This window comes from Melanotaenia boesemani, chromosome 3 (assembly GCF_017639745.1).
Source record: "Melanotaenia boesemani isolate fMelBoe1 chromosome 3, fMelBoe1.pri, whole genome shotgun sequence".
Classification (NCBI taxonomy): domain Eukaryota; kingdom Metazoa; phylum Chordata; class Actinopteri; order Atheriniformes; family Melanotaeniidae; genus Melanotaenia; species Melanotaenia boesemani.
In genome coordinates this window covers 30,731,999-30,746,658 of record NC_055684.1, presented here as the reverse complement: position 1 = coordinate 30,746,658, position 14,660 = coordinate 30,731,999, and the positions used below count along the sequence as shown (strand labels likewise).

Genomic DNA, 14,660 nt, shown 5'->3' with positions numbered 1-14,660 from the left:
AATACAAGCTCCCTGATACAAACTAACCAAAATTTTCTTAATCTTTATTTTATTATTATATTAAAATAAATTTATATATGATTTTTTTAGAAATGCTTGAAGCTGTAGTGGGTATGATGGGTAATACATTGCTTTAGTCATATTTAGCATGTAAAATCTTTCAGAGTTGAGCACCTTTTTGTAAATTTAGTTTGAGGTTTGAAATTACACAACACATCACAAACACCTCCCTATGCTGAAATGAATGGCATGGGTTCAAGTGTCTCCATGTGGATTGGTCAGGGGAAAGCTGTTATAAAAGGAAGGTTGTGATAACAGTCAGCTCACCTTGTTTCAGGCTGCAGCTGATCCAAGATGAAATTCGTTCCTGTTCTTGTACTTTGTATGACCCTGTTCTGTCAGGGATACGGCAGTAAGAGATTTCTTTGCTCTATTATCATCATAAAACAACTTTACTGGCAAGATTGGATCTATGTATTGTTACATTATTAAGGTATCAATCCATTTCATTGGTTTGCAGACAGTCTAGACTCATGTCAGGTTCGGTGCGGTAATGGGATGGACAGCAATTTCTCCTGTCAGTGCAATCCTTCATGTGAACTCAACAACGACTGTTGTTCAGACTACACTGAACTATGCAAAGGTAAGTGACAAAACAGTCAGACCAAAGGTTACTGGAGCAAGTCACATGATCATTATGTTTTGATGACTGCTGAGAGTGTAAATATCAACATGCGGTTTTCTTCTAATCTGAGTCGGAGCCATATCATGTAAAGGTAGATATGATGAGAAATACAACTCTCAGAACAGTGCACCCAGTACAACTGCTGCAGCGACTATGCAGACCTCTGTGACAGTAAGATTATATGCCACCTGTTGCTGATTACTTCTTATGAACTCCATAGTTACCCATTCTGTTCTTTTTTAATGTTTGTTTTCCTATAATTATCTTCTCTGCTATTTGACATCTGGTAGCTTTCACACAGTGGGAAAATACAAGCTCCCTGATGCTAACTAACAAAAATTTGACACACACATTCACAGGAAAAGACTGTTTACTTCTGTTTATTGTTTTATAGTGGCCACCTGGTCCTTACACAGTGTTGATCTGATTTCTCTAATTTTTAATTGGATGCAGTATTAGTTGGGGGTTTTAATACTCATGTTGATGTCATGACAGCCTGGGCATAGGGTCATGTTCTTTAGTGAAATCAGCAGGTTTTTCCCTCAGTTTATCACTGAGCCCACTCAGACCCTATCTGGTTTGAACTTATGGTGTATAAACACCATATAACCAGCCGCATACTATTCACAGCTAATTGAGGGTAATAAAAAACAGTCCAAGTTCCAGTTCAGCAATGCGGTCAGATTAACTAGGAGCCATAGCACTATTCCTCTGTCTCACTGAAACCAGTTTATGGACTTTTTCTTTGATAAAAACCTGTCAATAAGAGCTAAAAGACATTTTTCTTGTCCAGCAGCTATCATAGCTGTATGAGTACTTTATGATGTTTGAAAACAATGAAAGACGCTGTTTAGACTGCTTCTTCCCAATTAATCTGCCTGAATTAATGTCGAAAGTCTGTCTTAAAATCATCAACTTGCCTGTTTGACCCTATATTTACTAGACTATTCAAAGAAGTTCTACCAGATTAACCAGATCATTACTTCCTGATCAGCTGACGATGTACAAAAAGCCTTTAAACTTGTTGTCATTAAGCTATTGCTTAAAAAGCCAACTCTTGATTATGTATTACGTTTACTCCAAAACTACTGCAACAAATCTTGACCTAAATTTTAACCAGGACTTATCTTTTAATTCAAAGATCATATCAGTTTCTAAAGCAGCATGTTTTGATCTGAGGAATGTTCCAAGTTCAGGAGCATCCTCTCTGAGGTGATGCTGAAAAACAGACACCCTGGATAGGTCGCCAGTCCATCGCAGGGCCAAACAGCCACTCACACATGCACTTACTCCAAGGGAGAATTTAGAGCCACCAACTTACCTAGCCTAACATGCATGTCTTTGGACGGTGGGAGGAAGCCGGAGTACCTGGAGAGCATACATGGGGAGAACATACAAATTCCACACTCCCTCAACGTTCAAACCTCCCCCCAGCCGAGACTAGAACCAGCGACCTGCTTGCTGTGAGGCTGCGGTGCTAACCATAACACCACCATGCAGCCCGTCTGCCAACTTAAGTCTAACAAATCCTACAACCCGGCTTGTGTTTAATTCACCATTTATTTTGCCCTGTTTTCATTTTCATATTTATGTTCTTTTTATATTATTTGTTGCTTTTAGTGCTATAAACAATATTTCTATTAGCAAGTTTTAGCACTGTGTGATGCACTTGTGTTTGAAAGATGCTACATAAAGTTTTATATATATATATATATATATATATATATATATATATATATATATATATATATATATATATATATATATATATATATATATATATATATATATATATATATATATATATATATATATATATATATATATATTTAAGCACATATGGCATATGCACTCCAGTCTTTTTTATTTCATGCTTGTAAATACAACTACTCCATTACATTCATGTAGTGAAGTATTTCAGTCCTGACTCAGCTGCAGTCTTTTGGAAATTTAATAACTGACATATTAATTTATAAATTGAGGCTACATTATATAAATATTTTCTGCTGGGTGAGAACTCTATGTGAATATTTTTGAAAGCACCTTAACTATACTTATCTAAGAATTAAAAAATAAAAGAATGAATTTAACTGATGATCAAGTATTTATTCACCGTGTGGACATGGAGATTGATTTTTTACCTTTGTAGTTTTTAAGAGCAGCATTTCATGGTCAAACTTCTTTTCAAAATATGACCAGCAGGTGCTGCTGTTTTGTTTCATTGCACAACAGCAGCTGCATCCATGTTAAGTAACAGTTTGCATTGACAGCGTTTAGAGTAGTAAATTATGAACAAAAAACATGCAGAGCAGGACTACAACACAAATATGAGTACTAAAGGACTCATTTAGGAAAATTGACTTTGTATATGAGTTTTCTGCTAAAATATTGAATGTGAGAGCTAGTTTCACTTTATATTTAATAAGGTGATGATTTTTTTATGTATATAATTTTTGCATCTAAGTTGAAGTTAATAAAAAAAAACACACATAAACACACTAAACAAAAAGCCAGTGATGCTGCTACCATGTCTGAGATCATTTAAAACTAATTGAAAGCTGCCAAAAAAAAAAAAAAAAATAGATAAAAATAATATATACTAATTAATATGCCAAACAGATATACAAATAATAATTTTAGAAATTTGTTTTGTAATTTCTAAAAAGTGACATACATTTGATATTTCTATAGTAATTTTCAACTGTTATAATTTAACATGGAATTAATACCCCCATTTATTTAATTTTCAAATTTTCAACTGTATTTATTTAATTAATTGATTCCCTTTAAATTTCTTCCCTTGTCTTATTTTTCATCATGTATTTATTTCTGTATCACTTTTCTTTCACATTTTCTTTCTACTCTAAATGTTTTATTTCTCTATTTTGTTTTTATTTAACACTATTGATTCATAAATTTATATATTTATTTCACCATTATTTCTAATCATGCATTTACTTCTTTTATTTATTTCTTCAAGTATGATCATTTCTGTGTCTCAGTCATTCCTGTATCTATTTCTGCTGCATTATGTAAAGCAGAGGGGTGGTCTTTCAAGGCACGTCTTGGTCAGCCAACAGTTGTGCAGGTCACAGGCAGGGATAAATTTATGGATGACAATACCTGTAGGGTTCAGCCTCTTGCCTTGGTCGGGTGACAGAGGTGTTTTGTGTTAAAAGGAGCAGCAAAGGACTGACTTTCAACGGGAGATTGTACCAGAGCTTTGACACATTGCTCTCTGAGCTGAACGTCACACCGTCACAGATGACTACTGTTTTGTGTGTGTTGGCTACAACATTGCCTGGACATTGACATGGAAAGTTTTTAAACGCCATTCCTAACGAAATGGCTCAGATAGGTTTATCTGATAAATATGTAGTACTGTACAGTCATTAAAGTGGATATTTAAGTGTTATGTAATGCATTATGTGTTTGTGTATGTTTGTAATATCCTGTAGGTGATGGAGAAAATAGGGCCAGTGTGATCACTGATGCAGAGATCAAGGCTCTCTCTGAGACACTTTATGTTCTAGACTCAAACAAAGCTTCATCCACTGAGTTGATTATTGATCCTCAGGCTCTGGTGTCAAACTCCGAGACAGGCTCCCAGACAGATCTCTCCTCAAAGCCGTGAGAAGACAGCTTAATCATCACACCATCATCTTACTAACTCCTGCACTTCTCTATCTGAATGTATGTGTTTTTGTGTTTATAGCTTGTTCCGTCACCTGGACGAGGGCATTCTGTTTTCCAGGCCTACCTATGCTGCTTTACTGTCTGTGCTGGACAACTACAACAGGATGACTGGACAGACAGAAAACTTCAGTTCTCAGCAGCTGGCTGAGCAGGACAAATTCCTCCAGGAAACTATGTCCAACACTGAGCTGGGCAGAGAGCTGTTTACCTTCCTCTACTCAAAGGGTAAAAGGTCCATGTGCATCTTGACATGTTTCAATTGACAAACTCAGAGACACTGTCACCAATGTTTGCAATCTTTATTATCCTATATTTAAAGGGGTTTACGCATCAGAGAAAGAGTTTATTCAGGACCTGAAGATGATGTGGTTTGGTCTATACTCCCGTAATAACAACAAGATGGACTCCAGTGGCTTTGAACACATCTTTGCAGGTTTGGATGATGCAGATTTCTTTCAAATGTCTATTATGTTAGTTTGTTAAATATTAAAGTTCATAATAACACAAAATAGATGAATAAATATAGCTTGATTGTAGGGGCTGTCAGGAGAAAACCTTTTCTTTCTAAAAAGAAAATGACAGAACAGCTTACATTCTCAGAGTTTCATATTAACAAATCAAAGGACTTTTGCAACAATGTTCTTTGGAAAGACAAGACCAAAGTGGATATGTTTGAACATAACAGACAGCTCCATATTAGATGAAAATCAAACAGCATATCAGTACAAACATACTGATTGTCAAGCATGGTGGCAGAGAACCGAATATTTGGACTATTTTGTAGCAACAGGACCGGGTCACCGAGCATTTTTTGAGTTGACCATGAACTCCTCAGTATAGTCTTTAGTCAAATGCGAGGAGATCTGCCTGACTAAAATTTGGCTGAAATTGGCTCATGCAACTGGAAAATGATCCCAAGAAGGGCACAAATCTCCAACAAAATGACTAGAAAATAAAAAACATGAAGAAGTTTTAAAGTCCAGTTCCAACCTTGTTAAAATTATGTGACAGAACTTAAAGAGATGTGTCCAAAAATGACTGTAAATCTCAACTGAGTTAAGAAATGTAAAGATAATGACCCAATATTCCTCCACAATGATGTGAGAGATTGATGACAACATAGAGAAAAAATTAAGACATTGCTGCTAAGAATGGTTATAAGAGCTATTGAATCACAGGACAGCACTAGATTTACACAAAGTACTTCAGCATTTTGACTTGTTGTTGTTGAAAGAAATGATGTAATGTGTTGTTGTTTGTCTGTATATATTTACCAGATTTAAAACCAGGTTAGTCTAGACAGTGTTTACTTCGATTACTATTATTATTATTATCATTATTATTGTTATAAATTATATTTCTTTCTTTTTTTTTGTTTTGTACACGATTGAAATCTCAATAGGAGAGATTAAGGGAGGAAAGGTGTCTGGTTTCCACAACTGGATCCAGTTTTATCTTCTTGAGAAAAAGGGAGAGGTGAACTACTTTAGCCACAGCTTTAATGGGCCTGTGAGTATCCACACACAACTTCGGTATATTAATCTATTTTGGATGTGCTGCGCCGCTTTTAATTCCCCTCCCCCTCCTCCCGCTGCCAGTGGACTACATATCCTGATGTCTTAGGGATGCAGTTCAATTGGGATGGCTACTTCAAGCAGGTTGGCTCTGCAGTCATTGGCTGCAGCCCTGAATTTGATTTTGCTATCTACAGCCTCTGCTACATTACTCGACCTGGAAAACGGTGAGTAAATCTACATATCAATGAGATTTCTGTGTCCATTGATTTTTTTTTTTTTTTTAACACATGACTGAATAAAGATATTAAACTATGAACCACATGTTTGTTTTTATGTGTATCTCATCGTATTTCTGCTTTTTTGCTGTCCGTCATCCTTAGGTGCCGTTTAAGTCTTGGAGGGAAGGAGCTCATCATCCAGACTTATACCTGGGATAACTCCTTCTATGGTGATGGAAAGAAATTCATCGGCTCTGCCTATCCTGCAACTCCTAGCTGAATGATAAGCCATTTGGAGAGCAGCTGGCTTCTGTTTCAAAACCCTTTTGAGATAGATGTTTTGAAATGATGTTCCCAATAGAAATCACTTTCATCAGGTATTACAAAACTTGAACAACAGCTTTAAGATAAATTAAAAGCTAACCGGTGACCTGAATGTATCACACCATCATAATTTAATTCCCTACATGCTGCAATAAAAAAAAAATCCAGAAAAATTAATCATCTTCTGAAGTTGCTTTCTTTCTGATGTACAACACATTAAGCTCATCAAACCAGTGCCTCTCTAAATCTATAAAACCCTCTAGAGCAGGTTTCATAGTGCATGAGAATGTGACGCTCTCACTGGGGCATGTCCAAGCTGTGCCTAATGGGGCAAAAAATGGGCGTTTACACACCCTTAGTGGGCACAATGCTGACACTAACCCTTTAGTTGTAAGAGCATGTGTGCATTTGGTACAATTCCTTATTGTCTTATGTAAGAGCAAAACAAAACATTAAAAAAGTAGATGCAGATTTTGACGGTATGAACTACAGAAACAAAAAGAGATTAACAAATCTTATTCTGCTTGACCTGCTCTGAACAGTAGCACCAGCTAAACCTGTTCTTATCAGCTGTCTGTAAAACAGTGTGTGTGCGTGTGTGTGAGTAACTCCCCCAGTGTGGGGTTAAGTGTCTGTGTGTATGCGAGAGCCTGTATGAATGGGCGCATCCTTGTGTGTGTGTGTGTGTGTGTGTGTGTGTGTGTGTGTGTGTGTGTGTGTGTGTGTGTGTGTGTGTGTGTGTGTGTGTGTGTGTGTGTGTGTATGTCCAGCTGGAATGGGGGTTGATTTTACTCTTTCACTCATCTAGGGTGACTAACAGGATAAATTCTGGTCTGCCGACAGAACAGGGGGACACACTTGCAGGCCTGTTTAAAGAAAGTATTACAGGAGATGGATCTGCCACTGATCCTATTGTTCATCAGTCTGTGTGCATTCATGCAAAAAAAAGAGCACAAGACCAGTCAGTTTGGAGAAAAACTCCAGCCTTCAGCAATTCATCTGATTTGGGCCTCACAAGCAGTCAATGTGTTTCAGCAGCAGACAATAAAGTTAGCCCTGGGTGGAATTTCTCTTGCAGTTTTGTCAGAACATATTACATTTTCTGAGCTGGTGACTCTAGAAATTAGAAGAGTAAATCTTCTCTCCTTTCACACTGCCCTCTTTTTAAAGCCTCAATGGAATCAAATTAAATCACAGAGTGGCAAATAAAAGGAAAAAAAAAGACTCAATTGTTTCTTTTGTCACCCACACAACTTCATAATCAAATTATAACTGGCCACCCGCCAGCGTGTCCTCGCATCTCCCCAAATGGGCTTCTCCTTGCAGATCTCGTGAGCCACCTGACTTTTGTTTTGTAATTATATTATCCCGCTCTCTCTTTAGCGTGTTGTGGCTAATGGCTGAGCGGGCTATCCCAGCTGCACATGCAGAAACAAAGCTGCTTATGGTGCCAGACAATGGACCCGTGGAAAAGGGACGCCTGAAGGCGGTCAGCCAATGAGCACGCACAACAGGGGGGCCAACACAGGGTTTAGGAAAGGGTTAAGGGGGTTTAGGGGTTCATGCAGAGGAGGGTGTCAATTTCATCCAGTAGTTAGGTCCATCAATGAGATGGTTAGTAGAGGGACACATGGTCAACATCACCTATGTCTCCCCAGGGTCGGTACTGGGCTGGAGGGAGGTTCAAGTTTGGCTTAGATGCTGGCCATTTCTAAAGTTGACAGAGAACCATGAAATACAGAGCAACATTCATTCTATGGCGTCGTTTTGTTTGCTTTCTGAACAATCTGATGACCAGATTGCCATCGCTGTTGCCAATGGTTTGGATTTTAAAGCGTTTTCAGTCATATGCAGAGTGAGAGATCCATTCTTGGTCAGCTGAAGTGACCTCAGGCTGATGCTCTTGCATTGTAGAAAAACTTTTTAGCTGCTGCACATGTAGTCTGTCCTCGTCCACATACATGAGTGCACACACAAACACACTCTCTGTGCTGTGGTGCTGGCATCTCTCCGTGGACTTCCAGTATGACAGATGGGCAAAAGCCACTTTTCCCCCACTGTCATACAAAACACACAGGGAATTTGGAGGAAGGTCATGCTTGTGTGTGTACTGAAGTGAAGTTTTATCTGTCCATTTTTTTTTCATTATAAATAAATTCCCATCTTGTAAGCATGGCTAGAAAACAAGGATGGGACAGAGCAGTCAAGTGAGAATAGATGGGCCTCTGAGCCACAGATTGTTAGGAGAAGACCATCTGCAACAGGACTTCATCATGTGAGTCCAGCACAGAGAAAACAGGGGACATCATGGCATACATACGGTGCTAGATTTGAACACCACTGGTGGAATATAAAGATTGGACCTCTTAGTGGTGATAATTTAGAATTAAATTAATTGAAAGAAAAACAAAAGATTAGTTCTGTTATGTGAGTTGCATAATTTAAATGCTTGGCTCCAACTTGCATCCAAGTTAAGATGAAATATTAACTGAAAGGGATTTTCCTTCTTGCAAACTATGCTATGAGCGTGTGCAATGGGGACACAAGGCCTCAGTTACATTCCCCTGTTGGTTTCACTCTGGGGATGCAAAAGCTTTGCTATTCCCATCTCAGGCTGCAGGTGTGGAATAGGACCGGAAATGATGCAGGGGGAGGAGCAGCAGGCAAGGTGATCAGCTTGGGAATGAAACAGAGTGAAAATCAAACTGTTTGGGTTTACAGCAGATCACCCTGAACCTACCTAAAGCCTCACTGTTTAGAGCATGCAAGCCCCTTACATCACATACATGACTTTCTCTGTAAATTCTTTGAGAATCTATTTTACCATCACAACTGGGACATGATCATTTAGACAAATATTCTCACCTAGATAAAAAAAAACAAACAAAACAAAACAAAACAAACAAACAAACAAACCAAAAAAAAAAAACAAAACAAAAAAACAAGGGTTGTAGTGTCATGGTTTGGGTCTATTTTGTTGCATCTGGAAAAACAACTTTCCTGTTTATATGGAAGATAAAAGAAATTGTAGGAGGTTCATTTCCCTTTTCAATGGTCCTCATCACCAGACGGGGGCTTGAATGAATAGACACTGTACTTGAAGCTTTTACAGACATTTTCTGATTTTGTTGAAATACCATGCAGTGGTGTTTTTGTCAAGCATCAGCTCTGAAACATGAGGATGCTGTGGTGGTTGTAAATGTGATGTCTGAGAATCAACCTTAAAACTGATTGGGTGGTCTGAAATGTTAACAGTCTTGCACTAGAAGTGTTAAACTTTAAGAACAAATTGACATGATATGCTGATAAGCAAAAACTCCTGAGGTCCCGCTGGATACATTCAGCAGCCTGTGGGGTTATACTCTAAAATACAGAAACTCAGCACCTATGTACTGTAAAGAGAAGGGGGTGGAATGACTCCCCAAGGTCATATTACCCATATAACTGCACACCTCATACGAACCTTACCCCTTCTGGTCCGAGCTGGCTCTTGGGAGAGATGAACTTGTTCAACAGCCTATCTCAGCATGGGGAAGGGATGGATGGCTGCAAGATGAGATGGAGCAAACACCTGCTCTCACGCAACTTCAAGCTGTCACATACAGTTAGGCTCACGAGACTGAGCGCGTCTCCCCTCCGTTCAATGCAAACGTACTGCGGATTTAGCGGCCGCCCTGGCATAGCAACAAAAGCCCGGGCCTCTGCTGTTTGTCTGGACATCTTTGACACACACGCGCACGCACACACACGAGAAGTGGAACTCCAGGGGGCCCGAGCCACGGGCCGGCCACGCGCGAGCTCGAGCGCGTCAACAGGAATTGGATGGGAGTGGGAGGAGGAGCTTTGACGTGGAGGTTAAAACCGGGCGCCCCCGCAGTGTGACCCGCACTGAGACTGAGGCACAACTCTGCTCATGGACACACAACCGAACCTCAGCGCTGTTTGATGAATAGACTCCAAATCCGTGGGAAAAAGACAAACATCTGACGAACTTTCTAACGCGGTCCCAGGACATCACCAGCACGGGTGAGTTTCTAAGGACACATAGGAGGGCTCAAGTTTGTGATGTGTGCCAAGCAGACAGTTGTTTTAAAGGTGAAATTTGTTTTTTAGTTTTGGAAAATTATAGACATTATTTATTTATTTTTTTTCATTTTCATTTTCTTTCTTTCTTTCTCTTATTGTTTTAAACTAAAAGACAAGCACAAAAAGCCAGGAAGCAATTTAGTTATACTTCGTTCAATATTCGGAGAAAAAAAAATGTATATAGACTGCAGTTTACAGACGTTTCATTAGGCATTTTGTGGCGACACAATAATAACTCGGTCTTTGAAAAAGTCCCTTTAAATTCTACCGGAGCTCTCTGTTAGGCCAGTGATCTGGGGGGATGTCGATCCTTCATTTAATCCCATGGTCGCCGCTTCATCCACTGAGTAAATCCTGCACTGCCCCAGATTGAAGTCCTGTCAGTGACTTGATCTTTCTGGAGCTTTAGTAGTTCACAAAATGACCGGGATTAGACTGCTGACCCCGAGCGAGGCGGAGAGGGGGGGACAGCAGGTACAATAGAAAATGCATTTATGAAAAAGAAAAGAAATTAAGTCTAACATATTCGAAACCACCTCTTCTTGTTGCTTTGATATTAAGTCAATCAGACAAACCCTCATGAGGGAACTGTCCGGTGCTGAAACTCATCGGTCCGTTTAAGGGCGGCTGTGATAGCCACGGTTACAAATTTAATAATATTATTGCTGTTTATCACTTGTTGCACCGTATCGTTCCAAGTTATAACTTGTAAAGAGGTTTAACAAGGCATTTTTGTATCACTGACCTTGAGATGTCTTGAATTCATCCGTAAGTCAGTAAAAAGGCAATGAACACTGTCTGTCAAACTAAATATTCAACATGATCAAGTTAACTTCTCCTCATCTGTGGAGAAATACTCTGTCAGTCTTCATTTTAAATAATTTCATCATTCTGTAAGTCACAAAGAAATCATACACAAAGACCTTCAAAATGATAGAAATCTGTTAAATTCAGATTCAGTAAAACAGCCAGCAGGTCATTAATACAAAGACTGACTATTGGTAAAATGAGTTTGATGTCAAGAATGAAAAACTGATAATCATGGTACCTTAACCCAGCTTAATGTAAACCTTGCATTTTTTATATATTTCCACAGTGTCAGAATTAAACCTTTTGAGACAACTTTATACTGAAATGAGTTAAGGGATGTGATGAGTGATGGAAAGAGTATCCAAAACCTTTAAAGGAACTGAAGCCTGATTGAGAGATGCGCTACAAAATAAAAAGTTTAAGCTTAAAAATATATTGAGGTGCAAAAGTATTATCAGAAAGCACTAGTGCAATGATTCATCATCCAGATCACATCAGTCTAGGTCTGTCATGACTTGAAGTTGTCATCTAGAAAAATATAATGCAACAAGCAGTAAAGAGAGTTACAAAAAAGACTTCTATGGAAGCTGTGAATGAACACCATGAAAACAAACTTTATAAACTCCAAGGCAACATTGATGATTATTTGTAAACCTGGGATAAACTGAACAAATGTACATATGTGTGTGTAATGTGTGATTTTTAGAGGTTCGTGGTGGTCGGCAGATGAAACACACAAAGTCAGAGTGCTAGAATAAATGTGTCAGGTTTATTCCCCGCAGCTCATGACACTCATCATTACATCTCAATGGGTTCAGCCTTATAAGCATAGCATAGCTTGCCCTACCTTTGACACGGACTGGAGAGCCAACAATCCCGGTAGAGTGGCTTAGAAAACCCCGGCTGGGCGTTCGTACGTAACCCGCAGCAGACTCTCCCGAGATGTGGGATTTCCCCGTCTTTATACTTATTTAGAAAAAACACAACATCGCATGAGAGAGAGGATGGCCGGTCCTTCCCACAGGCGAGGATGAGTCCTGAGATCCTGTCTTGTAAACATATTTACAAGACACCCTTTTCTCACCCTTCCAAAGATAGGCAGTTACACAGTTCCCAAAACAAGCAGAATAATATAACATGCAGGTGGTCACTTGGGAACAAGCAGTTATATAACACCAATAGTATACAGATGGTCATTTTAGGACACAAATTAGATATTCCCATATCAGTGTGATAAAGTGTTTTTTTGTTTGTAGAGTACTATGATGATTAAGCCATATGTGAGACAAGTGGAAGGAGAAGAGGTTGTCAGCCCTCTACAGTGGATGGATGGAGACATGAGTTCACCTGATGGAAACCCTTCAGTCTCATCGCACCGCTACAGAGCTGGTGGAGTGAACCAAAAAGCCAGAGAAATGGGAAGTGAGGATGCAGAAGAAGATGAGGAGGATGTAGAGGAAGAGCAGGAAGATGAAAATGAATCCAAGCGACGAGGGCCTAAGAAAAAGCGAATGACCAAGGCCCGCCAGGAGCGTTTCCGTGCAAGACGCATAAAAGCTAATGCTAGGGAGCGCTCACGTATGCATGGCCTGAATGATGCACTAGAGAACCTGCGCAACATCATGCCCTGTCACTCCAAAACACAGAAACTCTCCAAGATTGAGACACTACGGCTGGCCCGCAACTACATCTGTGCTCTGTCTGAGGCTCTAGAGGGGGGGCTTTCCACAGAGAGCAGGGCTTTCATGGAGACACTGTGTAAGGGCCTCTCACAGCCTACATCTAACCTGGTTGCTGGCTGCTTGCAGCTGGGACCAGCTCCTGGAACTGGGATGCGGTCCGAAGAAAGACACGGAGTCCGTCCACTAGCCAACCCTCTGGGTGGCTTGGTGAACTATACCTCTCCAGGCCTGCCAAGTCCCCCATATGGTACTTTTGACTCAGCTCACATGCTTCACTTGAGGGCCATGAAAGGAAGACAGTATGAGAATCATTCCCCACATGAGTATAATGCTGGTGGTGTGGGAACCCCTCCCTATGATGGCCCTCCTACACCACCTCTGAGCATCAGCAGTACCCTGGTGCCCAAACAGGAGCCTTCACCCCACTACCCACCTCCACATCACTACTCTCCTTCTCCTGTAGACCAGGTGCTCTATCAGACTCAGAACAGCTATGATGTACACTTAGAAGGGCCGTATGACTCCTACCATCCACCACACATGCCCCCACGACAGATAACCTCAGTCTACAGAGATTAAGAAGAATCTGGAGCTACAGCCATCATTAAATCAAGTAAATAAGTTGTATCTAAGATCCTTCATGAATTCTGACACTGATTTCTGGAGGACTTTTAGATAGAAGGATCTCTCTCTGTAGACAGACTGCTATTAGTAGAACAATAGTTGTTCAGTCTTTTTTAAGTGTGGTGCATTTAGACTAGCACTGCTCGACATTGTTAGACTGTGTATTAAAATACATTTGACTTGAACCAACACATTATTTCCAAAACTGATTACCAAATGATTCAAAGGCCTTTCAGGTCCCACTATGAAATGTTGCTTTAGCCATTTTGGCCTGTTGTCCTTGGTAGTATAAGATAAGCACTTCTATTTTAGCTTTGGTAACATCAGAAATTCTACATAAAATATCTTTTATTTATTCTTTAATTTAATACAGTGTATATGGAGTTTGTTCTGCCCTGTCCTTTTTTTTCATTTGCATATATTTCATGTTAAGACTTTTCTTTGTTTGCCTAGTTAATCCCCTCATCCTTCTTTTGTGTCCAGTGCCCTCTTTGCCTTCTATTTGATGTTTCACACTCGAAACACATTCAAAGGTAGATTTTGTGACCATGATGTAATTGATCTTCTTTGGGCACTGAGAGTAGAAAGGAAGGTGTTTTCATTCATGAAAATGTGGAAAATGAACTGGAGAATTTTGATGAGGAATGATGGTAAGGAAGCAGAAATGTAATACTCAGGTTAACATAATGGACATTTTGCATTGGATATGATGTTTAGTCTTTTTCATTTTTGTTTCTTTGGGGTAAAGGATGTTATTTGAATAAAAACTTAATCATCAAGTCAGTGTATTCTGTGCTTACTTTCTGTTAGAGTGGTGACAGATAGATAGATAGATAGATAGATAGATAGATAGATAGATAGATAGATAGATAGATAGATAGATAGATAGATAGATAGATAGATAGATAGATAGATAGATAGATAGATAGATAGATAGATAGATAGATAGATAGATAGATAGATAGATAGATAGATAGATAGATAGATAGATGAGCACCACCAGCAGTGTATCCTGTTT

General features: G+C 39.4%; 2 protein-coding genes across 2 annotated transcripts; both read left to right on the top strand.

Moving 5' to 3' along the window:
* The first annotated feature begins 301 nt into the window (after positions 1-301).
* On the top strand, positions 302-6,617 carry endou (endonuclease, polyU-specific). Its single transcript, XM_041981438.1, has 8 exons — positions 302-412; positions 521-643; positions 4,144-4,315; positions 4,401-4,606; positions 4,701-4,814; positions 5,784-5,890; positions 5,980-6,122; positions 6,279-6,617. The coding sequence occupies exons 1-8, from the start codon at positions 355-357 to the stop codon at positions 6,394-6,396; spliced, it is 1,041 nt and encodes a 346-aa protein (XP_041837372.1). The 5' UTR covers positions 302-354; the 3' UTR covers positions 6,397-6,617.
* Positions 6,618-10,366: 3,749 nt separating this feature from the next.
* On the top strand, positions 10,367-13,694 carry LOC121637046 (neurogenic differentiation factor 4-like). Its single transcript, XM_041980943.1, has 2 exons — positions 10,367-10,466; positions 12,593-13,694. The coding sequence occupies exon 2, from the start codon at positions 12,599-12,601 to the stop codon at positions 13,595-13,597; it is 999 nt and encodes a 332-aa protein (XP_041836877.1). The 5' UTR covers positions 10,367-10,466; positions 12,593-12,598; the 3' UTR covers positions 13,598-13,694.
* The last annotated feature ends 966 nt before the right edge of the window (positions 13,695-14,660 follow it).

What these genes read in the sequence shown, in the direction of transcription:
- LOC121637046 (XM_041980943.1), top strand. Translation starts at nt 12,599, where the DNA reads ATGATGATTAAGCCATATGTGAGACAAGTGGAAGGAGAAGAGGTTGTC.
- endou (XM_041981438.1), top strand. Translation starts at nt 355, where the DNA reads ATGAAATTCGTTCCTGTTCTTGTACTTTGTATGACCCTGTTCTGTCAG. An exon ending in GTTCTGTCAGGGATACGGCA is followed by an intron (nt 413 to 520) that starts GTAAGAGATTTC and finishes ATTGGTTTGCAG; the next exon opens with ACAGTCTAGACTCATGTCAG. An exon ending in ATTACTCGACCTGGAAAACG is followed by an intron (nt 6,123 to 6,278) that starts GTGAGTAAATCT and finishes CGTCATCCTTAG; the next exon opens with GTGCCGTTTAAGTCTTGGAG.